Source organism: Urocitellus parryii, chromosome 3 (genome assembly GCF_045843805.1).
Source record: "Urocitellus parryii isolate mUroPar1 chromosome 3, mUroPar1.hap1, whole genome shotgun sequence".
NCBI lineage: Eukaryota > Metazoa > Chordata > Mammalia > Rodentia > Sciuridae > Urocitellus > Urocitellus parryii.
Genome location: NC_135533.1, coordinates 211,021,315 through 211,048,286, shown reverse-complemented (window position 1 = coordinate 211,048,286; position 26,972 = coordinate 211,021,315). Strand labels below are relative to the sequence as shown.

The 26,972-nt window shown below is 48.4% G+C and overlaps 3 protein-coding genes and 1 non-coding gene across 17 annotated transcripts in view; 3 read left to right on the top strand and 1 right to left on the bottom strand.

The window, feature by feature from the left end:
• Positions 1-1,684, top strand: part of Dnm2 (dynamin 2) — an 88,493-nt gene extending 86,809 nt beyond the window's left edge. For 4 of the 14 annotated variants that reach the window (XM_026399776.2, XM_026399775.2, XM_026399773.2 and 1 more), the window contains one exon: positions 1,603-1,684. In XM_026399776.2, the coding sequence (XP_026255561.1) occupies positions 1,603-1,642 (40 nt within the window). In that variant the 3' untranslated portion in view covers positions 1,643-1,684. Of the gene's footprint in view, positions 1-209; positions 1,557-1,602 lie in introns of those variants that run through there. The other 10 variants (XM_026399767.2, XM_026399761.2, XM_026399768.2 and 7 more) reach the window with 6 other exon arrangements.
• A 51-nt stretch (positions 1,685-1,735) lies between these two features.
• On the bottom strand, positions 1,736-5,152 carry Tmed1 (transmembrane p24 trafficking protein 1). Its single transcript, XM_026399777.2, has 4 exons — positions 4,948-5,152; positions 4,192-4,289; positions 3,872-4,055; positions 1,736-2,704 (listed from the first exon to the last, which is right to left on the bottom strand). The coding sequence occupies exons 1-4, from the start codon at positions 5,128-5,130 to the stop codon at positions 2,486-2,488; spliced, it is 684 nt and encodes a 227-aa protein (XP_026255562.2). The 5' UTR covers positions 5,131-5,152; the 3' UTR covers positions 1,736-2,485.
• A 1,892-nt stretch (positions 5,153-7,044) lies between these two features.
• Trnav-cac (transfer RNA valine (anticodon CAC)) lies at positions 7,045-7,117 on the top strand. The gene has a single exon. It is a non-coding gene; the product is annotated as a tRNA-Val (tRNA).
• Positions 7,118-14,461: 7,344 nt separating this feature from the next.
• Positions 14,462-26,692, top strand: C3H19orf38 (chromosome 3 C19orf38 homolog). Its single transcript, XM_026399829.2, has 7 exons — positions 14,462-14,560; positions 15,825-16,130; positions 18,382-18,474; positions 21,313-21,340; positions 21,906-21,949; positions 23,022-23,059; positions 25,902-26,692. The coding sequence occupies exons 1-7, from the start codon at positions 14,530-14,532 to the stop codon at positions 26,034-26,036; spliced, it is 675 nt and encodes a 224-aa protein (XP_026255614.1). The 5' UTR covers positions 14,462-14,529; the 3' UTR covers positions 26,037-26,692.
• Positions 26,693-26,972: the final 280 nt, after the last annotated feature.

Sequence of the window (26,972 nt, the reverse complement as noted above, 5' to 3'; positions counted from 1 at the left end):
GTCACACAGCAAGCCAGTGACTATGACACCAACAGACAAATGCCAGGATTTGTCAACTCCCTCCTGGTACTTGAGCAGTCTATGGTGTACCCATTACTGGGAACACCTTGGGGTGGGCTGGGCTGGGGTGGGCTGGGTCCTCAATAGTTGCCCTGCTTCTAGCCTCACTACCCTCTCCCCCTTCCCATCTGTCTTTATTCTCTTTGCAGCAGAAGACCCCCTGCTGCGCCCAGCCGGCCCACCATTATCCGCCCAGCCGAGCCCTCCCTGCTCGACTAGGCCACACAGGGGGCATTTCCTCGGGGGTCCTCACGTACCCGCGGTGCAGGAGCTTCGGTGGTCTGGGCCCCTCTGCTGCCCCTGGCCCTCCTGCCCCTATTCTGGGACCAGGCTCCCGTGGGCAACCCCTGCCTCTTCCTCCCTAAACTTGGCCCCAGTCCCGGGCTGGCCTGGCCCCCATTCTGGACTGGACACTAGAATGAAGGGGCCCCGGAGCCCCAGGCAAGGGGGTTCCAGGGCACTGCACTTTGCGGGGTAGGGTCTCAGGGTGGCAGCAGGAGTAACCACCTTGGATACCAACTCGAATGAGGGATCCCGGCTGTGGTAGCAGGGACTCTGCCAGGAGCTTCTCTGGCCGGAGATATTCATATAGGAACAGGCTTTCTGGAAGCCGGGGTGCCAAGGGCATCTGTATCCCCTAGTCCTTGTGGGACAAGGAGTATTTCCACCTCTCTCACTGGGAGTTCCCCAGCAGAAGCCAGGCCCGGTGGGCGCAGGACTGCCCACCGGGCCCAAGTTGTACATATTCCTTCCTAGGCCATATTAACCACAGCCTGAGCCCAGCCTGAGCCCAGCCGGGGCTTGGCTGCCAGAGGTGCCTTCAGCAGGCCTGGAACTCTCAGCCCAGGCCAGCCTCACTCTTTCCTCTCTGGGTGCCCTCCTTCTTCTGGGACCCTCAGGGGGGCTTGGGCTCTGTGTGGGTTGTGGAGGCTTTGGGAGTCTCTCAGCTCCCGTCAGGCCTCCTCCTACCAGGCGGGCCCCAGGCACCTCTCTCAGAGCAGAACTTCTTGCTCACTCCTTTCTGGGTTTGACCACTGTAAGTGCCTGCACTCTGTATCCTATTAATAAACTAAAATAAAGGGAAGAACCTTCTGGTGGCTGCTGTGTGGGCCTTTTGTGTCGGTGTTCAGGCTGAGGTTGTAGCCTAGCCTCTCCTGGGCCTCTCACCGGGACCCCTTTCCCTTCCATGAGGAGCCCTGAAACCTCACCTAGCAGGGGCTCTGCTCTGCTCTGCTCTGCTCTTGGGCAGTCATATTTTCTGGAGGAAGCCTGACACCAAGGGAGAGCTTTCACCTTCCTCAGTACCCCAGAATCAGAACAGATACTCCCCGCTCACCCCCAAGCCCCCAGCCCCACGCCTGGCTGCTGCAGGTGACCCAGTGCTGAGGTAGAACAGGAATCCCAGCTGCTACCCAGACCCTGCATGGTCTGACCCCTCCAGGTCCCTCTTCTCCCTCTCTTGCCCTCTTGGGGGACCCAGGCCTTTTTGCCCAGCCCGGGACACAGTTAAACTTTGCTTTCTGATTTTTCTTTTGTGCCCAGGCGACCACCTCCATCGGCTCCCGCCCGACCTTTCTTCTGAGCTTCGTGGGAGATCCCTCCCGCCTGCCTGGCTGCCCTCTTGGGGGCAGGTCTGTCCCAGCTGGTGTCCCTGAGCCCCAGTCACCAGGCTCTGTGAGATTTTCTGACCATAATTTATTGACTCCAGTATGCAGGCCGGACCACCCTTTGTTCCTTGGGGCTCCTGCACAGGCTTTGGCCAGACCACCCCTCAGCCTTGTCTGGGCCCCTTGCACAGGGAGGGGTGGGTGGTCCTGCAGACCCTCTCCTGGAGTTCTGTTACCAGACCTCACACTCAGCAGGCCCCCCGCTGGGCCGAGGGGCCAGGGCCTCTTCCTGTCAAATAAAGTGACTATCCTGGCAAGAAATCTGCAGCCCTGTCTCCTTTTCAACCCCTGACATGAGCAGGACGCCCCCAGCCTAGGAGAAAAACTAAGGCTTAGGGTCCCACAAGTAGCAGGCACCCTCCCACCACAAGCTGGCTTGGGGAGCCCAGATGGGGGCTCGGGGAAGTTGGCTTCCTGGGCCTGTCCCACTCTGGGTAGTGCTGATGCAGGCTGGAAGACTTGAGCTAAGGCACATTTACAGGAGGCAGGGCCAGGAAATCCAAGGGTTGCATTCCAATGCTGCGTCACCCACCATGCACAATTTCCAGGAAAGTAGAAGCAGACGCTGAACTGCCCCTTTGGGGGGCCCAGGTTTGCAAGCCAGCGGTGCTCTCTGCACAACCCAGGAAAGGAGATGCACAGGGCCACACTTGTGGTGCTCACTGCACAGCCTCCCCTCCTGCAGGAAACTACATGGGGAAAAAACCCCAATTCACACTGGCTGCCCCTTTTTTCCAGTTTGTCCTCCAGGGCAGGGGCTACGTGGGTACCGGGTGCTTGTCCTGGAAGAAGCGCTTGAGCGTGCAGACTTGCAGCACGGCCACCAGCAACAGCACTGCTACATTGACAGCTGACCAGAAGTTGACCCGCTCCAGGTTGCCTTCCTGCAGGTTGCGGTCCCGAGCCTCAAAGGCCCGCAGCAGTGTGAGCATCTGGATGCTGCGCTCCAGCCGGGTCCTCATGATCTCGATGGATTCCTGCAGAGTGAGGGACAGAGTCAGGCCTCCAATAAAATGAGGAAAAGAGCAAGGCCATGTTGGGCAAGAAAGAGAACTGGGGACACACAACTTGGCCAGACTGCCTAAGTCTGAATCCTCACTCTGCCCCTCACTGGCTGTGTGACTATAAGCAAGTTAAATAACCTAAAGGCCTCAGTTCACTCTCTGCACTGCCCCCACCTTTGGTATTGGAGACTGAATTCAAGAGTGCTCTACTTTGAGCTACATCCCCAGCCATTTTTATTTTGAGACAGGGTCTTGCAAAATTGCTGAGGCTGGTCTCAAACTTGCAATCCTGTTGCATCAGCCTCAAGTAGCTGAAATTACAAGCACATGCCACCACATCCAGCTCTGTTCACTCTTCTATTAACCTCAGCATTACTGTGGAAGTTGAATTTGTAGGGCAATGGAAGAAGGCTCAGTGGTAGAGTGCCTTCTTAGCATGCTTAAGATCCTCAGTTGGACTCCCAGTACCAAAAAATAAAAAGAAAAGAAAAAGAAAAAAAGTTGAATGTCTAGATACAAGTATATGGAACATATTTACTAGTGATTAACAGAATATTTGCTGCACCCAGGTACAGTGTCACACTCCTGTAATCCCAGAAGTTTGGGAGGCTGAGGAAGGAAAACTGCAAGTTCAACTTGCCAGTCTCGGCAACATAGGGAGATCCCATCTTAAAAAATAAAATGGGCTGGGGACGTAGTTCAGTGATAGAGCACCCCTGGGCTCAATCTCCAATATCAAAAAGGAAAAAGATTATTGAAGTCACACTGCCTGGGTTCAAATGCCAGCTCTCACAGTGGCTAGTTGTGTGGTCTTGTATGAGCTACTTGACCATTTTGTGTCTCAGTTTTACTACCTATAATATGGGGAGACAGCACAGCCCCTAATTCATGAGGTGGTTTGGAGACTTGATATATGAGTTATTTGTGACATAACTATGCATTATTTAGCCTTAGAACAGCATTTACTCGTAGAAATGAGCTATTATTTAAACTGACATTAAGTTAAAATATTAAGGTGGGGCAGCACTATGTAGGTGAGTCAGAGTCAGGCCAAGAGGGAGACACCAGTCAAATCAAGAAAGAGTAGAATACTCTGCTGATAAATGCCAAAAAACGCAGCCCAGCTCAGCCTGGTCGCACCTTGATGTCCTCCATTTTGACATCCAGCATCTCCTCTGGCTCCACAGCCTCTGCCCAGCCCTCTACCTCCTCATCGTCTTGCAAGCTGTCAAAGATGAGCTCGAAGAACACCAGCTTTTCGGAGATGGTGCTGAAGGAGTTGTCAAAGCACAGCTTGTAGTCCCCCGCCTCTGTAGGCTCCACACTGGGCAGACAGACACACAGACGCGACCATTAGTGCCAGCAAGAGGGACTCTAGGGCAGGTAGGGCAGTAACCCGAGGCCCCTACGGAGGGGCAGGGCTGTAACTGAACCCAGGCAGGGAGCAAGACTTAACTCACGTGTGCACCCCGTCAGCCTTTCGGGACTCGCTGACCAACAGCACACCCTGAGGGCTCTCCAGCGTGAAATCCACATCCAGCCCAGCACCTCCGATCACCTAAGGGGCAGGTAAGAATGGGTAGAATAGGAGTACACCAAGGGCACCTACAACTCACGTTCCCGGCTGAATCAACCTGCCCAGATGCACATAGACCACCGAGGGCCTGAGTGCTGACACCTATACCTACAAGCGGGTCGTGCCTCCCAACTGCCCCTCTAGCTGCACCCTTTGCCCTGCCGTAGTCCTCACTGATTTGACAGCCTCAGGGTGGATTTTTTCATCAGGCCATACCCGTCAAAAGTCCTTGATCGATGTTTACCTCGCCGGCTTTACTTGGCACTGCTCCAACTGAGATGCCAGGGCCTTGCTTTCCTTTAAATCAATCTCCCGAGAAACCCTCACGTTGACCACTCCCTTTATTTTAGTCTACATATAATATGGCCACGCCCACTCGCGACGGTCCGGCCCTGAATGCCTTCCTTTACTTCCTATTGGCCCCGCCCCCTCAGCAGTCTCACCGTAGCCCCACCTTCTTCATTATCCCCACCCCTTCCGCTCCCACGCGCCACGCTGTCCGGCTAAGCGCTTCCTAGCCCCGCCCCCGCGTCATGCAATGGCTCCTCCCGCTTCCCGATTTAATGCACGCCTTGCCTGGCTGCTTGGCCACGCCCCCTTCCCCTGGCCCCCACTAGTTCCAGGGTCCGGGACCCTCTACCTGGTACTCGGCCTCGAGGCTTGCATTGGCCGGCGCGGACTGGTAGAAGCACTGCTTCCTCCCCGCAGGCAACAAGAACGTGAACTCACCGTCCTGGATCGGTGGGGGCCCTGCCCCTCCCACCCCCACTGGCGGCAATAGCAGCCACAGGGCCAGGAATAGGGCCGAGCCGGCCGCCATCATCCGGGTCACCCTCTGGTCTGCAAACGGGTCACGGCTCCTTTAAGGGATAGCCCTGCCCACTCTGCTACTTCGCGGAGCTCATTGGTAGCCACTTAGTGTTGACTGACAGCTGCTGAGGGAACTGGGAAGGACCCCCTGAGAGAGGAGCTGTCCGGATAAATGCCATATGCGAGTGAAAAGACTCAACCGAGAGACTTTTTTTCTGAAAGGCCTAAAACTGTAGACTCAGTCGTTCGGGATGGGGAATAACAAAACTAAGCGCCATGATGGCACATATTTCGCAGGCCTTAGTTAAGACAACTAAGGTAGAGGTGGCCCGGGTCCTTCTAAAGCGCCTTGCTGAGGTTTTCCCAGAGTACACGGCGCCGCGACCGTTGGTCAGTCTAGTCTGAACAGAGCGGACCCGGGTTGCTTGACATGTTCCTGCGCGCGACCCGTAGGGCTCGCTTATCTTCGTTGCGGCTGGGCATAGAGGCTTCACTATTGAGCCTCTAATGTTATTGTTGGTTACTAAGTATGGGCCGCCTCCCCCGAGATTTGACGCCCCACTTCCCATTCTGTTTGCACCTTAGGCCATAACTTTCAATTTTGTCTTTAAATTGGGGGTTATGATGCGCCCAACCCTTAGAAGGGCTGTGAGAATTCAGTGAAAGGAGGTTGGAGGTTTGACCATAATGAGCGCTTGGCTTTCCTTGCTTCAAGTCGACGTGGCTTCAGTTTGCATCCCATGGGTCTTAACTACAGGACCCGCACATAAACTCAAGGCTCTGGGTCAGGAAAACCACAGCCATGGTGAGAAGAGGTGAAAGTATGGGCCTGGGAGCCAGATTGCCTAATTCAAACCTCACTCCACCCTTCACTTAAGGCGATCGACCTGCTAAACCTCAGTTTTCTTGTCTGCAAAAGGGGGGTAATGATAACCCCAGCTGTGAATAATAGCTGTCCCATTGGGCTGCTGTGGGGACAGAGATGGTGCTTGCCAAGTGCTTATTTTGCATTATAGTGCTTGGCAAATTTTAAGCTAGTGAATAATTTTTACTTGGTTCCTGGTTTATTGTCCTCCATTGAGCAGCCTGTCGTTTAACCGCTTTCAGCCTGGCTTTAGAGAATCTGGAGGCCACCAAGGAAGTCATCAGGCCAAACGGAATCTACCTCTAAATATATGAAGAAAATGTTAGCCAAGCATGCTGGCACACACCTGAAATCCCAGTGACTCCGGAGGCTGAAGCAGGAGGATTACTAGTTCAAAGCCAGCCTCAGCTGATAAAATATTTTCAACACCAGGTGTGGTAGCGTACACCTGTAATCCCAGCAGGAGGATCTTGAGTTTAAAAGCCAGCCTCAGCAATTTAGGGAGGCTGTAAGCAACTTAATGAGGCATCCTCTCAAAAAGGTTTGGGATAGTGTTGGGTTGTGGTTCAGTGGTAGAGCGCTCGCCTCGCAAGCAGGACCCCTGAGTTCGATCCTCAGCACCAGGTAAAAATAAATAAGATAAAGATATTGTGTCCAACTACAACTAAAAAATAAATATTTTTTAAAAAATGGGGATGTGGCTCAGTGGGAAAGCACCCTTGGTTTCAAAAAAAAAAAAAAAAAAAAACCAACGATGTTTAAATGGAAATCTTTAGTCTTCCATGATGGACTGACTGAAAGAGATTGGCAGCTGGTGATAATTACTCTTCAAGTAAAGCTAGATGTTGTCAGCTCTTTCCTGTATGTGGGGAATATGAGGAAGTAGCATCAATTTGTAATGTCAAAGTTTATATACACACTATTCCTTTTCTCAGTGCCAAGATTTTTTTCTTTTATTTAGATGCACTGCTTATACATTTTAAAGTAGCAGCAGAGAGTAGGTAATTCCTGTTTTTTATTTTATTTAATGGATTCTTTAAAAATGCACTAAAATTCAGGGCTGGGGATATAGTTCAGTTGGTAGAGTGCTTGCCTCACATGCAAAAGGCCCTGGGTTCAATCCCCAGCATCACTTCACATTACATTAGATTAGCCACTTTAAAGAGAACATTCAGTGGTATTTAATAGATTCACCGTGTTGTGTAACTGTCACTTCTATGTAGTTCCAAAATATTTTCATCATACCCAGGTGCAGTGGTGCATGCCTGTAATCCCAGTCTCAGGAGGCTGACCGAGGAAAAAAGCATGTAGGAGGCCAGCCTCAGCACTTTAGTGAGACTACATCTCAAAATCAAAAATAGTATGTATCTCAGTGGAATCATGCCAGGATCCAATCCCCACACCAAAAAAGATGTATATTTCATCAAGAAGAATCCCCACGTCCTTTAAGTGCTTATTCCTCATTCCTCCTCACCCCAGCCCCTGGCAACCACCTCTACCTCTATGGATTTAACCTACTCTAGAAAGTCCATAGAAATTGAATCATATAAAATGTGACCATTTGTATCTAGCTTCTTTCACATAGCATGTTTCTTTTTCATGGCTGAGCCATATGCCATAGTATGCGTATACCATAATGTGTATCCATTCATTCATTGATGGACATTGGGGTTGTGTCATCTTTTGGCTGTGGTGAATAATGCTGTTGTGAACATATGTATAAGTATTTTTTAGTATCTTCTTTCTAGAAGTGGAATTGCTGGGTCATATGGTAATTGTATGTTGAACTTTTTGAAGAACTACCTAAGTATATTCTACAGTAGCTACATTTTTCCATTCCTTCTAACATATATGTGATTGGAACATGATTATTTTATTGATTCAGGGTCTAGCTATGTTGCCAAGGATGCCTTCAAACTCCTGGGCTCAAGAGATCGTCCTACCTTATCCCTTCCCAGTAGCTGTCACTGGTCACTGCAGTGCACACCAACATACCTGGCCTGAAATGTGTTTTGTTTGTTGGTTTGTTTTCAGTACTAGGATAGAAACCAGGGGCCTTAAGCATGCTAGGCAAGTGCTCTACCACTAAGCTACATTCCCAGCCCTCATTTCTTATTTTTTTTTTTTTTTTGGTACTAGGGATTGAACCCAGGGCCACTGAGCCACATCCCAGCCCCTTTTTTTTTTTTTTTTTTTTTTTTTGTATTTTATTTAGAGACAAAGTGTCATTGAGTTGCTTAGGGCCTTGCTAAATTGCTGAGTCTGGCTTTGAACTCGCCATCCTCCTATCTCAGCCTCCAAACTGCTGGGATTACAGGCATGCACCACTTCACCCAGCCCCCTTTTTATTTTTTATTTTAAGACAGGGTCTCATTAAATTGCTGAGACTGGCCTTAAACTTGTGATCCTCCTGCTTCTACCTCTCAAATTGCTGGGGTTGCTGGCTTTTGTGGCCCTGCCCTGCCTGGAACATGATCTCAAAAACTCAATAATCCACAATGTTTGTTCAATGAAATAAAACCACTCTGTGAATCTAAGGGTTCCAAAATTTCTCCACATCCTCACCAACACTTGTTATTTTCTGTTTCATTTTTATTATATCACCCTAATGGGTGTAAGTGATCTAATTTTGGTTTCCCTAATGACTAAGGATGTTGAGCATCTTTTCATGGCTGTGTTGGTCATTTGTGTATCTTCTTTGGAGAAATATTTATTCATGTCTTGCCAATCTTATGATGTTGTTAGTTGCTAGAGTTTTTTGGTTTATTATGCAGACAAAAGAAAGAACAAACAGAAACTCTCAGTCCTTGTGAATCTGTGCTGCAGTACTCCAGTGATTAGTAAGGGCATTTAGCCTCTATCTTAGCCTTCACTTCTTGTTCACAGTTGGTCTAGAGATCAGCCAGAGATGAGTTCTTAGGATCCTTTGGGTTCATCTGTTCTTTCTTTCTTTTTTTATTTTATCTTTCCTTTTCTTTCTTTTTTTATGTGTGTGTCTGTGTGTGTTTGTGTGTGCATATATGTATGCGAGATACTGAGGATTGAATCCAGGGGCACTAACTATATATCCCCAAACCTTTTTATTTTTTATTTTGAGTCGGTGTTTTGCTATGTTGCCCAGGCTGGCCTGGAACTTGAAATTTTCCTCCCTCGGCCTCCTGAGTTTCTGGGTTTAGCCTCTTAGGTTTTTCCTGACCGCATGTCTCTTATGCATGTTCATTGTTTTCGTGTGTGTGTGTGTGTGTGTGTGTGTGTGTGTGTGTGTTGGGGATTGAACTCAGGACCTGGCACGTGCTAGGCAAGCACTCTACCACTGAGCGACTCTTTCAACCAGGAATGCACTCTGAGTTCAACAGACACCTGAGTCAGACACTTTACTTGACACTTTACTTGAAGAATGGGGATTCTTCCCAGTAGGCCTCATACTGGGAACATAGGTTGCTCCCTTCAAGATCTCTGCTGTGCAGGGGAAGGAGACGGGGTGAAGCTTTCCTGTCACATTCAAGTTGTCTTTTTCTTGATTGAACGTTCACCTAGCTTACCTAAACTTTTGTTTTTCAGAGTTCGGACAAAGTTGATTCCAAGCATTTTTGTTGTCTTACTGTTTCTGTGATGGGGTGGGCCCTTGGAGATACTCTTCCATTCCTGCTGACCTCTAGGATCTACATGGGTAATTCATGCCCCTTGACTAAACACAAACAGAGACTCTCCCCCTCCCCAATTAGTCAACCAACACTAGCTGAGCATCTCACACTGAATTAAACCAGCACTGTCCATGTCCTCACGATGCCGATGTCTTAGTTTGGAGACAAAAAACAGACAAGCAAGTTTAGCACTAACATGATTTCAGGTAGCCATGGGCACCAAGAAGTAAAAGCTGGGTGGTACATGGTGATGGGGTTGGTAATTTAGGCTGGATGGCATCAAGTAGGGCTTACCTGAGGAAGTGGGATTTAAGATGAGGTTTGACATGGAAGGGAGAGAACAGGACCCTGAGGTCAGAAGGCACTTGGGAAGTTCCCAGGGTGAGACAAGTCATCAGTTAAGAGATGGAAACAGCCCATCAGAGCCACATCAAGGGTCCTTCTTCACTTTGTAGGGTTGGCCTAGAGTCATAGCCTGCTGTGTTTCTTAGAACCTCGAGGAATTTGCAGGCTGGCTTCCAGAAGTCAGTGATCCCCAGAGATAAAACCCAAGGATTCTGTGAGTGTGTGGCAGTCACTGTTCTCCCTTCACACACCCCCCCCCCGCATTTCTCTGTGCCCCAGGATGCTGACAGCCACACATAAGGACAGCTTTACCCCTTTATACCTGCAGTTGAGCTTGGCCTTGGTGGATTATCTGAGTGCTAGCAGAGAAGGAAGCCTCTAGGAAGCGCTCTGAAACTAATTTCCATAATTCCTGTTCCACAGGTGGTAACAGCCCCCTGGCCTGAGGTTCCCTCACCATCCCTGTTTTTCCTTCACTCTGCCCATGACTCCTCAGTAGTTTTTTTGTTTTTGTTTTTGTTTTTTTTTGTTTTTTTTTTGTACCAGGGATTGAATCCAGGGACACTCGACCTCTGAGCCATATCCCAGCCCTATTTTGTATTTTATTTAGAGACAGGGTCTCACTGAGTTGTTTAGCGCCTCACTTTTGCTGAGGCTGGCTTTGAACTCACCATCCTTCTGCCTCAGCCTCCTAAGCCACTGGGATTACAGGTGTGCGCCACCAAGCCCCACTCCTCTGTGGTTTTTGAGGGCATCATCCATCAAGAGTCAAATGAATTAAAAATGCCAGGTTGCTGATTCCAGCCCCATAGGAACTGCTCCCAGGATGAAGCCTTTACATACATCCAAGTCCCTTCATGCATGATACTTGCTCTACTTAGAATTCCCTTCCTTCCTGCCAGAAGCCTCCCTTGAACCTTCTGAAGCTGGAGTGAGCTTCCCTCACCATCACTGCAATACCACTTCATCAGCTCCTCACTTACATTTTTGGTGGTGCTGGGGACTGAACCCAGGGCCTTGTGCATGCGAGGCAAGCACTCTACCAACTGAGCTATGTCCCTAGCCAGCTGTCCTCACTTATCTGACTCACTGACTTCTGAGCTCCTTGAGGACAGGAGCTATTTCACTTATCCCAACATATCCGGCACCCAGCACAATTCTGGGCTTTTAGTGACCCTTGATAAATAGCTGGAGGAATAAGTAAATGAGAAGTCTTTCTTAACTCCATCTTCTATGCACCCAGCATAAAGTCACAAAAACAAATGGACTGAATGGGTGATTTACAAGTTTTAGGTCAGACAATGGAGAAATATTTATGGTTCACTGTGTGCCAAGCTTTATAGACACTGCAGGTGACATCACAGACTGTAACTCTGCACTCCTGGAGGAAGAAAACTTTTTAAAGAAATCAGGATAGCCAGGCAGGGTGGTGCACACCTGTAATCCCAGCAGTTTGGGAGGCTGAGGCAGGAGGATGTCGAGTTCAAAGTCAGCCTCAGCAAGATCAAGGTGCTAAGCAATTTAGTGAGACCTTATCTCTTATAAAATACAAAAAAGGGCTGGGAATGTGGCTCAGTGGTTGAGTGTACCGAGTTCAATCTCTGGTATCTCCCCACACCTAAAAAAAAAAAAAAAGAGAGAGAGAGAAAAAATCAGGATGAAGTCAACAAATTCAGGAATGTTCTTGACCCACAGTGGCCTGATGTAATTGATAATTGCAGATAACTGATATAATTGGAATAATAATTGATGTTACTCCAAATTACTGCAGAATACAGTTTCATTTCTATTACACATCCAATGTGAATCAAGATATGGTTGCTAGACCATTAAAAAGTGTTAATAAATTTCAAAGGATTGAAATATATGGATTATATTCTTTGACCACATAGGAATTAGAAATCACTAACATTCAAGCTACCAAAAAAGCCCAAATGTTTGAAAAGTAAACTGCGTACTCCCAATTAGTCTTTGGGTCATAGAAAAATTCAAAAAGGAAACATGAATATTTAATAATGACATCGAAGCACAGTATATAAAGATGTGTGAGGTGAAGTTAAGCAGTGCTTTAGAGAGCAATGTATAGCTTTAAATGCTTTAGAACAAAAGTTTTTATCTGGGTGCAATGGCCCATGTCTGTTATCCCAGTAGCTCTGGAAGCTGAGACAGGAGGATCACAAGTTCAATGGCAGTCTCAGCAACTTAGTTAGACCCTGTCTCAAAATAAAATTTTTTTAAAAAAGGGTTGGGGATGTGGCTCAGTGGTTAAGCACCCTGGGGTTCAGTTTCTGGTACTAAAATCAAAAATGTTGGGGCTGGGGATGTGGCTCAAGTGGTAGCGCGCTCGCCTGGCATGCGTGTGGCCGGGATTCGATCCTCAGCACCACATACCAACAAAGATGTTGTGTCCGCCGAAAACTAAAAAATAAATATTAAAAGATTCTCTCTCTCTCTCTCTCTCTCTCTCTCTCTATCTCTCTCTCTCTTTAAAAAAATAAATAAAATAAAAAATGTTCAAAGAAAAGTTTTAAGGGCTGGGGTTATGTTTCAGTTGTAGAGCAACTCTGCACATGTAGGGCACTGGATTCTACCCTCAGCACTGTAAAAAATATAATAACAAATAAAATAAAGGCATGTGTCCATCTACAACTAAAAAAATATTTAGAAAAGCATAAAGAAAAGTTAAAAGACAAATAACCTAAACTTACATATTAAGAATATGCCAGTGGGCTGGGGATGTGGCTCAAGCAGTAGCGCACCCACCTGGCATGCATGCGGCCCGGGTTCAATCCTCAGCACCACATACCAACAAAGATGTTGTGTCCGCCAAAAACTAAAAAATAAATATTAAAATTCTCTCTCTCTCTGAAAAAAAAAAAAAGAAGAATATGCCAGTTAAACACAAGATAAGTAAAAGGCAGAAGAGATTAAAGGTAAGCCCCCCCCCCCAAATTATAGAAAATAGAGGGAGAAAAAAGTCAAAAGTTAGTTCTTTGAAATGAAGAACAAAATTAACCCCTAGCAAGACAATCAAGAAGAGAAGCCAGGCACCTTGATGTACTCCTGTAATCCCCAGGGTCTAAGAAGGCCGAGTCAGGAAGATTGAAAGTTCTAAGCCAGCCTCAGTAATTTAGCAAGGCCTTAAGCAACTCAGTGAGATGCTATCTCTAAATAAAGTATAAAAAAGGGCTGGGGATATGGCTCAGTGGTAGAGAGTTTGCCTAGTGTATGTGAGGCACGGGATTTGATCCTCAGGACCACATAAAAATAAAAGTATTGTGTCCATATACAATTTAAATTATTTTAAAGGGCTGGGGATAAATCGATAAAATATTAAAAAGTGATTCAATGGTTAAGCATCCCTGGGGTCAGTCCTTGGTATCAAAAAAAAAAAAAAAAGAAGAAGAAGAAGAAGAAAGGCTTGGGATATAACTCAGTGTATAGCATCCCCGGTTTCAATCCCCAGTAACTAACATACACACAAAATAAATAAATTAATTAATTAATTTTAAAAATGCAATTGCACAAACAAAGATCACAGGGCACTATAGAAAAATTCAATAAGGGAAGAGTCCAGAGGAGCTTGGAATGGTTTTCTAGAAGTGATATTTAAGCTGAGACCTGAAGGAAAAGTGGTATTCCACCTGGTTGAGAGAATTGTGGTAAGGAAAACAACAAGTGCAAATACCCTGGGGCTGGGATGAGCTTTGTGTATCCATAGGAAAAAGTCCATTCTAATGTTTTTTTTTTGTCTTTTGGTGACCATATGCTGCCTCCTTCTCAGTGTGGAGCTGGAGCTGTTTGGCTTAAATAAAAACATATAGCAAGACCAAAGCACATCTACCCATAAGACAGAAACTTAGAAGTTTCTGGGCTGTAAACAGGAGGCAATAAATCCTGCAAACTATGCCATTTCCTCAATTCTAGACAAATGTTACTTTTTCCCTGGTTGGTGAAGCCCAGAGCCTTCTCCCTGTAGATGCCGACTGGGAGCACCCACTGCCCCCTAGCATTGTCTTATGCCATGAGTTCTTTGAATCTGATGTCCACTCATCTTAGCCCCATCCGACAGGGCAGCAAACTGAAGCTTCAGAGAAGTCAGCCCTCACCTGCAGTCAGAGGCCAAACCCTAACCACCATGCCCTACCACATTGCACCCCACATTTATTTCCGTCTTGCTATTGCTTGGGCTGTGGTTTCTACCTTGGGCATGAGTTTCCCAAGTAGCCCCTGCTGCCACCCTTCCTTGGGCAAGGGGGTTCTCTTAGGTGGAGGGAGGGAAAAAACAAATTCCTCACTATCTCAGTCACGCTCCCTCCAATCTACAGAACTGCACAGGGCTGGGTCCGCTGTGCTGTGCATTTAGGGAAGGGGTGGGGAGAAGAGAGAGTCCCTTTCAGTGCCTGAGTGTGTGTGCAACTTCCTGCCACTGAGGAAACATTCAGCCCGAATTAGCCCTGGTTCTCCTTTCCCTGCTCTGGCCTCACAGGAGGAGCTGGCGGGGAGCCCTGGACCCTCTGGTCCCAGCCAGATTTCCTGGCCAAACGCGGGAGGAGAGATGCCTTGGACTGTCCTGCTTTTTGCAGCTGGTGAGTCTGACGGCCCCTCCGGCACCCCCAGCCTGCTCCCCCGTCTCCTGCCCATGTCACTGCTCTGAGGACAGATCCCAAGTGAGGTTGCTCCTCCGCGGTGCTGGAGGAGGCTCATCCTGGACTGATTTGCTTGAGAGCCTTAGAAACCTCTCAGCCTTTTCTTCTTAGGCTCCTCCTCGTGTCCCAGTCAAGAGAGCTGCCTATAGCCCCTGCCTCGCCCCCGCTTGGCCTCCACAGGCTCCTGCCTTTGACAGCAGGAGTTGGGGCAGCAGGAGCGCCTGCCTGGGGGCAGACTAGCCACAGGGGCCATGGGGGGCCACTCTGCTTGGGGGCCTGTGGGCAGCTGGAGAGCAACTCCTCCCTGGGTGCGGCTTCCTCTGCAGGAGCCCCAGTCCAGCCCCACTCCTCGGCACACCCTGGGGAGAAGGTGGGACCTCCCCCCATTTGCTGCTGCTTTCTCCCTTGCTCAACTCCCCCCCAGCCACCCGCTTCCTCACCTTTCCTTCCTTCCTTCCTTCCTTCCTTCCTTCCTTCCTTCCTTCCTTCCTTCCTTCCTTCCACTAAGGACAGTACCCAGGGCCTTGCGTGTGGTAGGCAAGTGCTCTACCACTGAATGGTACCCCCATTAAACCCTTAAACTCACCCCATGTCCAACCATCCTCTGGGCCTTTGCCCTCACCATTACCTTGGCCTTCGAGGCTGTCACCCAGCTCATGCCACTCTTTCATTGCTACAACTCAACTCACATGACACCTCTTCCAGGAAGCCCTCTAGCCCAAGCAACTCTCCCATTGCCTAGAACTCTTGGTCTCTTTGAAAGAACATCAGCTGCCTGAGACGAGCATGTCTCTTCATTTGTCTCCTTCATTACTTTGTCCCCAACACCTTGAACAGGGCCTGGTGCGTAGCATTGCTGATTGAAGTAGTGTACTTGGGACACTATATAATAACCAAGGCCATCATTACAAAAGACTCAACCACTGTGACCCCCGTGATGCGCCAGGCACCCAGTGCTCTGAACATTGCAATGGGGAGAGATTGCCCGCCTCCTGGTGCCCAAAAAAACAAGGCCCAAGGCCTGGGGGTACAGCTCAGTGGTAGAGTACAGGCTAAGCATGCACAAGGCCTGGGTTGGGTCCCCAGCACCAGAACCAAAATGAAAACAAAACAAGGTCCAGAGAAGTGACCTGCTTGCTAGAGATCACACAGTGCTCTCCAACCATGCACCCACACTGCCACCTCCCCTGATCCTGCATTGCAGGTTCCTTGGCCATCCCAGCACCAGCCATCTTCTTGGTGCCCCCCTACCCAAAGAGCCAAGAGGACCCCATCCACATCTCATGCACAGCCCCCAAGGACTTCCTGGGGGTGAATTTCACGCTGTACCGAGAGGGACAGATTGTCCAGCTCCTGCAGGCCCCGGCCAACCAGCTGGGGGTCACATTCAACCTGAGCAGCGGTGGCACGGCTTCTGGAGGGAAATTCTGGTGCCAGTACAGTGTGGTGGGCGAGCACAGCCAGCCCCAGCTGTCGGACCTCAGCCAGCCGCTGCACGTCTCCTTCCCAGGTAAGCCCTCCCCTGGGCTCACCCAGCTGCAGCAGATGCTGTTCCCTCTCCTGGGAGGTCTTCACAGGAAGGCCAGGCCTACCACTGGCCAGGGGTCACTCACCTTTCCCTGTCTGTTCTCATAGCTTCCCTCCAAGGTGGGCGCAGTGATTGTTCTTTCTGTAGATAAGAAACAGAAGCACACGATGCACAAGGACTTGCCCAAGGCACACAGGTAGCAGAGCTGGGAGGCCAGCAGCCCCTCAAACTCCAGACCTTGGGCCTCCGTGCTAGTAGCTCAGGGGCAGAGCACCTGCCTAGCACACGGGAGTCCTGCGTTCCATGCTCAGCAGTGAAAAAAAAAAATCTCCACCGTCCAGCACACCTTCCCCTTCCTGGACCCAACATATTTGCTCATCAACTGTGCATCAGAGTCTCTCCGTATCACTGGAGGTCCAGCAGGGAGCAAAACAATGTTCCTGACCTCCTTCGACAGATGTTCCCAGGGGGTGGGACAGATGATAAACCCAGGATCCAATAAATATTCAGTGTGCCAATGAAGTGCCCAAGGATGATACACAGCCTGGTGAAGGTGTCATTTTAAGGGGAGAGTAGAGTGACCAAGGAGGACCTGTCTGAAGAGGTTATTTGGAGAAAAGATCTGAATAAAGTCGGTTGTGGTAGGGCTTGCCTGTAGTTCCAGCTACTTGGGAAGCTGAAGCAGGAGGATCACTTCAATTGAGGAGTTTGGGGCCAGGTGAGGTGATATCATGAGACCCCATATTGGAAAAAAAGAAAAGAAAGATCTGAATGATGAGAAGGAGCCAGCCATGTGGATTTCTATGGCAAGAGTATAGCAAGAAGAGGAAATAGGCTGTGCAAAGGCCCTGAGGCTGAAGCATACCTTGTGTGTTTGAGAAGCACAGAGGACCCCAGAATGGCTTAAGTACAGTGAACAAGGAAGAATGTGTGGGGAGAGGAGGGAAGAGAGGTGGTGAGAAGGATCACGTAGAGCTTAGTGGGCTGCAGCAAGGACTTCAGCTTTCCATCTGAGTGGTCTTTCCAGGAAAGGGGGTTGGGCACGGGTTGTGGATCAAGAGGCCAAGGGATGGGGCTAAGGAGGTAGCTCAGTGGTAGAGTGTTTTCCTGGCATGCACAAGCCCTAGGCTCAATTCCCAGCAAGCCCCCCACCCCGCGGGGAGATGGGGAGGGGCGGGGAGACTGGGGGGCAGGGGAGGGGGCAGAGGGAGGAGGGAGTGTCTCCATCCCACCATCACCAGGACTTTCCCACTGCAAAGAGGAACTTGTTACCAGCCAGTCTTCGAGCTGTGATGACAGAGGGTTCTCTGTGTCCTTTCTGGCCTCAAGCTCCTCTGTCAAAGGCTCCCTTTTCTCACCTTAGCCTTGTGGTCTGAGAGTGGGGAGGTGACAACAGCCCTCCCACCCAGGTGAATGAATGGACAAGGCCTACCACTGTTGGAATCTCCCCGGTACATCTTTCCTTCCCCTCCCGGCTCCACAGCTCCCGACCTCCACTGGGGTCAGGGGACCTTCTCCCAGGGTCCTCAAGAGATCCTCTCTCTCTTCCAGGAGGGAAGCTGAGTCTTTTACTTGGCTTCTGTTTCCAGGCCGCTGACCTCTGTGTGAATCTCCGTGTGGCTTGGGGTGGATGTCAACTGACCCCTTCATAGCCAGGACAAGCAGGGCTCTTCAGGTGGCAAGTAACTGAAAACCTGACTCACACTGGCTTCAGAAACCAAGGGAGATTTCGTTGGTTTACTGAACTGAAGTCAGTTCATATTAGGGCTTCAGGCGCGGCTGAATCCAGAAGCCTGAAGTTGTCAGGAATTATTTGCCACCTCTCAACTTGGCTTTGTTCTAGGTTTATTTTCAGGCAGGTCCCCAACATCATGGTAGCGAAATCATGCCCAGAAGCCCCAGAGAAATCTCCAATCAGAGGGATACAATACAAGCCAAAGGAATAATCCTTTTCTCTCAGTGGCCCTGCAAAATCCCAGGATTACCTTTCATTGTCTTGGCTTGGGCCACACTCCAGGTCTGAACCAATCACAGGGACAGGGGGAGGAAATATGCTAATGCGCATTGGCCAGATATATGCCAATTGGCTGATTCCCAGGGTCCAGCTACACCCAAATCTCATGGTTGGAGGAGGTCCTCTTGCAGAGGGCTGGCACCTCAAAGTAGCCTGGAGAGATGACAGAGCCTGGAGAGCTCCTGACCTGCCCACTTGCTCTCTTCCTGTTTCCTCTAGTGCCCACCTGGATCCTGGCCCTCTCGCTGAGCCTGGCTGGAGCCCTCCTGCTCCTCACTGGTCTGGCTGCTTTGGCTGTGGTGGTCAGGAGAGGTGAGAGTGCTTAAAGAAGACAGGGCCCCGGCTGGCAACTCTGAATGTGCCATGTGCTTACGGGCACATACCCATGTATGTGCCCGTAAGCACATGGCACAGAGACACGCACAGAGACAGGCCATTTGGGGAGGTCTAAATTCTGCAAATTAGCAGTGAAGGAACTGTCCATAGGAGAGATGTTGGTGGTGAGCAGGGCAAACCGATGCACGACTGTTCTTGAGATTGTTTCCAGGTTCCTCTATGGATACCCCAAACCATGGATGTTCAAGTCCCTTATGTAGAATGGCTTTGTCCAATGGGTCCTCCCTATCGACAGATTCAATATCCTGGATTCCATATCTGCAGACTCAACCCATAATGGATTGAAAAGATTTGAAGGGAAAATTTGTGTTTAGGGGCAGTGGTGCAGCCCAACCGCAGATCAGGTGCTTTCCATGTGCAGGGCCCTGGGCTCCATCCCCAGCACTGCAAAAGGGGAACATTTGGCATCTTTGTGAACACGTGCAGACTCTTTTTTCTTGTCATTATTCTCAGTGTAACAATTCTTTTTATTGTGTATACATTTTATTAGGTATTGTAAGTCATCTAGAGCCAGGTGTGGTTTTGGTGCATGCCTATAATCCCAGTGACTTGGGAGGCTGAGGCAGGAGGATTGCAAGTTCAAGACCAGCCTCAGCAATTAGCAAGCCTCTAAGCAACTGAGTGAGACCCTGTCTCAAAATTTACAAATATAAGGGACTGGGATGTGTCTCAATAGTTAAGTGCCCCTGGGTTTAATCCCCAGTACCAAAAAAAATATAGAAAATAAGGCATCTGGAGATGATTTGAAGTCTGTAGGAGAAATAGAAGGGAGACCAGTAGAGTATGAGTAAGATCATCAAGAGGGAGGGAGGAAGGGAGGACAAGGGGAAGTACAGGGAATGAAATCTACAAATTATGCTACATCCATGTATGAAATACCACAGTGAATCCTACTTATATGTATGCAATTCTTATGCACTAATTAAAATAATAATAGTAATAATAAAAAGGAGATCAGTAGATTCGAGCAAGCAGGTAGGGGGAGAGAGGAAAAAAGGGAAAAGAAAGGAACTGGGGAATGAGACTGATCAAACAGTTACCTGCAAACAGAATTATGATGTATCGAAAATAAATAAAAATGTAAAATGAGGGCGGGGCTGTAGCTCAACGGCAGCACACTTGCCTAGCATGCATGAGGCAATGGGTTCGATCCTCAGCACCACATAAAAAAAAATAATAATAATTAAAAAATAAAGGCATTCTGTCCATCTACAACTACAAAAAAAATTTAAATGTAGAATAAGTCTACAGAGGGTGTGAATAACCTAGTCACATTTTATATAAGGAACCTGAGCATCCATGGATTTTAATATATTTTGGGGGTTCCTGGAATCAATTCCCACAGGTACTGGAACAACTTGAGTGTACATATGTACTGGGGATTGACCCCCGAGATGTTCCACTACCTCAGCCCCATTTAGACTTTTATTTAGAGACATCAGTAAGTTGTCCAGGGGCTGCTGGGGTTGTGGCTCAGTGGTAGAGCATCTGCCTAGCACGTGTGAGGCACTGGGTTCAGTGCTTAACATCACATATAAATAAATTAATAAAATAAAGTAAAGGCCCATTGACAACTAATAAGTAAATAAACAATTGCCCAGGTTGGCCTCAAACTTGTGATCCTCCTGTCTCAGCCCTCTGAGTTGCTGGGCTTACAGATGTGCACCTAGTCGCATAGCCATGATATTTTGACTGTGGTAAAATCTCCATAGCAATTCAGTACATTCACATTATTGTGCAACCATCACCCCCATCCATCTCTAGAACTTTTTCATCATCTCAAACTGAAACTCTATCCGCATTAAGCAATAATTTCCCATTCTCTCCACCTCCAGCTTCAGCTCCTGGCAACCACTGAAACTCAAATATATTTATAGCAACTCAAACACACATACACACACATACCCGTGGCTCAGGAGGCTGAGGCAGGAGAATCACAAGTTCAAAGTCAGCCTCAACAACTTATTAAGGCCCTAAGCAACTCAGCAAGACCCTGTCTCTAAATAATATTAAAAAGGTTGGGGATGTGGCTCAGTGGTTAAACACTAGATTCAGTCCCTGGTACCAAATGTGTGTGTATATATATATATATATATATATATAACTCTGAGACAGGTCCTTGCTAAGTTGACCAGGCTGGCCTCAAACTTGAAATCCTTCTGCCTCAGCCTCCCAAATCAGTTCAATTAAAGGTGTGCATCCCCATTTCTTTTAAGAAAAACAATGTCACATGATGTGCCTTGCTTGAAGTTTTTTTAAATACTTTATTTTCCTATTCTTTCTTTATTTTTTAAAATTTTTCTTAAATGTCGATGCACCTTTATTTTATTAATTTATCTATATGTGGTGCTGAGAATTGAACCCAGTGCCTCACACATTCTAGGCAAGCACTCTTCCACTGAGCCACAGACCCAGCCCTTTGCTTAAAGTTTTTATCAACATACATTACTATTGTAATTGAAGAATTTAAAAAAAAAAAAAAAAGGATTCAGGCATGGTGAACATGTGACTCAGCTACTCAGGAGACTGAGGCAGGAGAATGGTGAGTTGGAGGTGACTATACGGGCAACCGTGAGACCCCATCTAGAAAAAAGAAACAAAAGTGTTTGTTAGCAGTAAGTTTCACAAATTTGCCACAGAGAGGCAAGACTGGGTTACAAAGGTAAAAAGGAGTTTTAGATTTCTTGGGTGTAGAAACTTGTTTGGTGCAATCAGAACCATAATCTAACAAATGCTTGTTTATTTATTTTTCAGTGAAAATAAAAAATTTACAGAGAAAACGGTAAGACCATCCCTAGGGACCCTCATGGAATGGTTTGGGATCAGAAGGGCACTCCCTTGGCTGGGTGGGCTTTCCATTGCAAACAGCACCCTCTGGTGGGAGAGTTGATGAACAAAGACAGGTGGTATTTGTTAAGCACCTACTAGGTGTTGGGCACTGTGCTAGAAGTGATCCCACCTTATCCTCACAGCCCTGGAAGTAGGAAGAATGAATAACCCCATTTTACAGATGAGAGGACAGAGGCTCAGTGCTTAGTCACACAGAGAGCAAATGGCTTAGTCTTCCCCTTACAGTCAGCTGCCAGGAATTGTTGTGCTATTCTGGATCCCGCTGGGGTTGTGCAGTGCCAAATTGCACTAGAAGTGGGCCTGGTTCTTGACAGCCAAGGACTGTTGCACAGGGTGATAGCTCTGGAAATCAGGGCATTAACTGCTTTGTCACTTTGTGGGTAGGATGTGTAGATGGGCAGGGGGTCAAAGACCCAGTATTGTGCCTGGTTTGGGTCTAGGACTTTCCAGAAGCCTCCTGTCTCATGAGGCAACCTTTCTTCTGAATCTCTTTGCAGAGAACAGGAATCCTGTTGGGCCCAGATTAACTTCACCACCTCAGGTCTGTGCTCCTTGCTCCTGACCTCCACAGGATGAGGTCACTGCTTCAAAATGCTATGGTGACTTGAACCTTTTCTGCAGCTGTTTGTTCCCTGTTAGGGTCAAAACACACCCTCACCCTCCTTTCCCTGGATTCTCACTTTCTCTCCGGGTCCCAGGTGCCTGCCTTTCATTGGCTCCGCCCACTGCCTAGAATATTCTCCATCTCCTGGGTCTCAGTCACCTCCTCTTGGTCACCAGGCTCTCTAGACAGGGTCTGTGCTTGCTACTTACCTGCCTCTACTACCTTGTTGTTCTTACCCCTGGTAGAAACCCAATGACATCATCTTCGGGGTCTGAGTTTCAATGCTAGAGTGCTTACCCAGCCTGCGAGAGGCCCTGGGTTCCATTGCCAACACCGAAAAAAAAAAAAAAAGTAATCTCTGGATGCTTGCTTCCACTGCTAAATGGCCAGCTCCACCGGGAAGGACCGCCTAAGCCTGGGTCCCGAGGGTCTTCAGTGAATGGCCTGCTTGCCCTGCGGACCAGCTGGTCTGTGATGTGCGATGCTCTCTGAAAGGGGCCCAAGCGCAGAAAACTTCATTCTCTATGCTTGATTAACTGCATGACACGTTTATTGAGCGCCTACTATGATGACCAAGATAGACAGCCCAGACTCCATTGGGGAAAGAGCAGATGGCCTGTCCGAGCCAACTGGGAAAAGGCAGGCAGCCCCTGGAGGAAGCCATGTTTAAGCAGAGAGGAGTGTTTAAGAGAAGCATGGCATACCTGGGTGACAAGGAGGGCCATCTAGCAATGGGGGTGGGCTGGGGAGTGCGTGGGCTGATAAGTGCTCCTTCTGAAAGGTGGGAGTTGACAGAAGGCTTGGGGACAGAGGCATGGTTCAAAATGTAGTTTAGATTCACTGCTCACTTGCAGAATGGGTGGGAAGGGAGTGGGAGAGGTTGCTGGGAGATGGGTCCTACCCTTGCCCCTCCATAGACTTTGAACTGGGGAATGTGAGCAGAGGTGAGAGGATTAGGGCGGTGCACAGTGAAAACTGGCTCCAATCCTGGTTTTCCTTTCTTTTTCAGACATGTCCTTCGATAACTCCCTGTTTGCCATCTCCACGGTGAGTGGCCCCTGTTTTTGGTTCCCCTTTCCTGCTGACCATCCTACCTGGTCAGGTGGAGGCCACCCTCAGCCTGGGTCTACCCTGGACTCTGAGCTCTGGGGTGAGGAAAAAGCATAGAATCCCCAAAGTGGGGTTTGTCAGTGAGCCCAGGATTGACTGAAATTCCCAGGGACAAGGTTATCATATGGGGGTGTGTACTGTCATGGTCAGTGCTCCCTTTGGATTTAGGAAAATGTGTCAGAATGGTGACAGTAGTCAAGGTAACTTGGTGGTCTCTCTGTGGTCCTTCATATCGCCTTAAACAATCTGATGTATTCTGTGGTTGGCTCTTGGCTTACTCTTGTTTAGTTTCGGGGACTTCACCTTAAGTGTCCCACTGTGGGTTTCCATGTAGGGGAGGGTCAGAACCTCCTACTTTTCAACAGGTGTCGCTCCTCCCCTGTTACGCAGTGCCAGTGCTGGGATTCAAAACTGGCTCTATAGGACTCCTCTGCATAGTTAAATTTGGGGGTGGTCTTGGCACTTATAACTTTATTATTATTATTAACTGAATTTGCGATATCTGACCCATGAACTCCACGGATCAAGGAAATGTTCAGAGGGAGCTCCACTAGGGGGCCTCAGACGTCCCATTTGGACACATGAATGTTACAGAACTTTGACTTTGCTCAGGTAAAATGGGAGCCCTGGAGGGTTCTGAGTACTGACTGGATTCGGGTGCGCACAGGCGCCCTCTGGTGGTTCCTTCGGGCAAACAGATTGTGGCAGGCAGGCGGCTGGAGCTCGGGGACCTGCTTGCAACGAGGCAACTACCGTGGTCAAGGCCCACGAAAGAGTGGTGGTTTGGTTCCGAGGGTTGGCAAGAGAGGTGGAAGAATCAACATGGTAGATCCTGGTGATGGGAAACGAACGGTCCAAAAGAGAAGGAGGAAGCCTTGGGGAAGGGCAGGCTGAGAGGGATAAGAACCGGTATTGCGATATTGCAACCGCATCAGCACCAGGTGGTGCCCGAGAGCAGGTGGAGCCTGAGCACGGAGGCCAGGAGAGAGGGCAATGCTAGAGATAAGGACTCAGATATACAGATGGTGAGGGGGGTTTGGCCCTGATTGGTTAAGCTCTCTGAGGTCTCAGTTCCTAGAACAAATCCTGAGCCATGAAGACAAACACAGCAGGCCAGGCAGGCTCTAAAACTCCATGAGAATCTGCAATGTTCAGGACGCCATCTGGGCACATACCCCCACACTTTTTTTTTTTTTTTTTGGTGCTGGGGATTGAACCCGAGGTCACTTAACCACTGAGCTACATCCCCAGCCTTTTTTTTTTTTTTTTAAATGTTTTTATTTTGAGACAGGGTCTCACTAAGTCTTTAGGGCTTTGCTAAGTTGCTGAGGTTGGTCTCAAACTTGAGATCCTCCTGCATGCCTCATCTCCTGAGTCCCTGGGATGACAGGCGTGTGCCACCACACCCAGTGGAAAAGCCTTTTTAAAAAGCTTTTGGGCTGAGGATATAGCTCAGTTGGTAGAGTGCTTGCCTCCCATGCTCAAGGCCATGGGTTCAATCCCTAACACTGAAAAAAAAAAAAAAAAGAAAAGAAAAGAAAAGAAAAAGCTTTTTTGTGTGACAGGGGAGTAGACACCTCTTGAGAAGTAGGGGGTTCTGACCCTCCCCCTACATGGAAACCCACAGTGGGACACTAAAGGTGAAGTCCCTGAAATTAAACAAGAGTAAGTCAAGAGTGAACCCCCAAATACATCACATTGTTCTAAGGCAATATGAAGGACCACAGAGAGACCACCTCAGAACTTTAGCCTGTCATTCTTTAAGCCTCTGCTTAAAGAATGGTCCCTTCAAATGGTCATTTAAGGGTAGGTAATATAAATGGCTTTTTTTTTTTTTTTTTTTTTTTTTTTTTTTTGCCGTACTGGGATTGAACCCAGGATTATTCTACCATTAAGCTATATCCCCAGCTCTTTTTATTTTGAGACAGGGTCCCTCTCAGTTGCTCAGGCTGGCCTTCAAAACTTGTGATCATCCTGTCTCCAACTGAGTAGCTGAAACTACAGGCTGCTGCACCAACACAGTCAGTTTTAGTTTCTTTTTGAAGCTTTGTAAAGCTGTGCTTTTGGCTGAAATGACTACGAAGTAGCTGACTCTAGTTTTTACTGTTACCTTGCAGAGGGCCTGATATGCAACTTTATAACAGCCTGCTAAGTGAGGTTGACAGTTTCTTTTTACAAAGAAGTTCCCTGAGGTTGGACTTGGACATTACTGTAGTCTCCCAGCTAGGGAGAGGCGGGCTGGAACCCACCTGCTCTCAACCACTTGGTTTTAGTTCTAGTAAGTTCATTTGTCCTTGACTAGAATTTCAAGTATTCAAGATAGGGAAGAGGGTGGATCTTGAAGATCTTGAGGTACTCAGAAGGGGAGAAACAAAGGAGAGCCGCAATGGATGTGTTCATCCTTTAACAAAGCTTAGAGGTGTCAGCCACTGTTTATCTGTTGTACTTCTTTAAGTCTCATAGCAACCCTAGAAGGTGGGTACTAGCATTCTCTCCACGTTCAAAAGGGGAAACTGAAGCAAAGAGTTCACACTGCCAAGAAGTGACCGAACTGGGATTTGGACTCCTGCTCTCAGGTCCTCTACTCAGCAGGGAGGAACCCTGGAGAACAGAAGACCAGGACAGGAGGAGCAGGTCCTTGAGGCTCAGGTGTAGAGAGGTAGAAGAGCTGACATGAGACCTGATGGGCTGAAGTAGTCTCAGGTTCAGAACATGGGGGAATCCTAGATTCTGATGCTCCAAATCACTCACTTCTGATGTTTTTCTTTCATGGACCAAGAAAATGACTTCAGAAGAAGACCCAGCAGCCACCCTAGATGCTTGCGCTGGCAATTGTGGGCCCCGAAAGAGGCCCACCTCCACATCATCCTCACCAGAGCCCCCAGAGTTCAGCACTTTCCGGGCCTGCCAGTGAGGCTGAGGATTGGGGAACACTTCTATTCAGCCCTGTCCCTCCACCTGCCTGGGCCTTTCGGGGGCCTGAGGTTCCTTCAGCTACTTCAGGGGTGACAGGGGTTTATGTTCCCTGGCTGCTGCCTTCTCAGGGAGTTGAACAGAGATGAAGGGGTCCTCTGGCCTTGGGACCTTGCTCATAGAAGAGTGGGAGAGGGGGTGAAGGCAATGGCATGGAGGCTGAGCCCAAAGCAGGAAGCCCTTCTGTGGATTCCTCCTTCTCAAGACCATCAGGGAAGATGTCTGGATTACTTCTGGCCCTCCAGCTGGGCATAAGAGGTCCACACTCTCCACGCTGTGACCCCAGTTCTTCCATTCTCAGTCACTCTGATTCAGGTACCTGACTTCCCAACTGGGTTTTTGAGCTCAGGTTTGGGGGGGTGTTCTGTGTGTTCCCCTTTTGGCATGCCTAAGTTATTAATTATAACACATGTTGAGGTGTTCCCAAGGTCTTTCTGGTGTGTAATCCTTCAAACCTGGGACCTTCGGCATCCAACTCTTGGACAGCTGAGGGTGGTAGCATGCCCAAATCCATGATGTTTAAGGTACCCCTGAACTGAGTCAGAATGGTGTAGGAGACCTATGAGGGAGTTTGGGAAGAGAGGGGACAACAACACAAGGTTGTCCCCTGCTAGGTTCCTTCAACTGTGGGGGAACAGGAGGTAGAATGATGTTGTGTAGGGGTAAAGGGGTATTGGGGAAAAGGAGGTGTAAATGAGGACCAGAAAAGGTGTCACAACTTATGCAGTCAAGGGGAAGAAATAAAGAATGTCCACGCGCTTCTGCCCTTTTCAATGCTTTATTCACTCAACTCAAATCACTCAACACCATTTCATTCTATAGGTTCTTAATCAAGAAAATAACAGGGCTGGGGCTATAGCTCAGTTGGCAGAGTGCT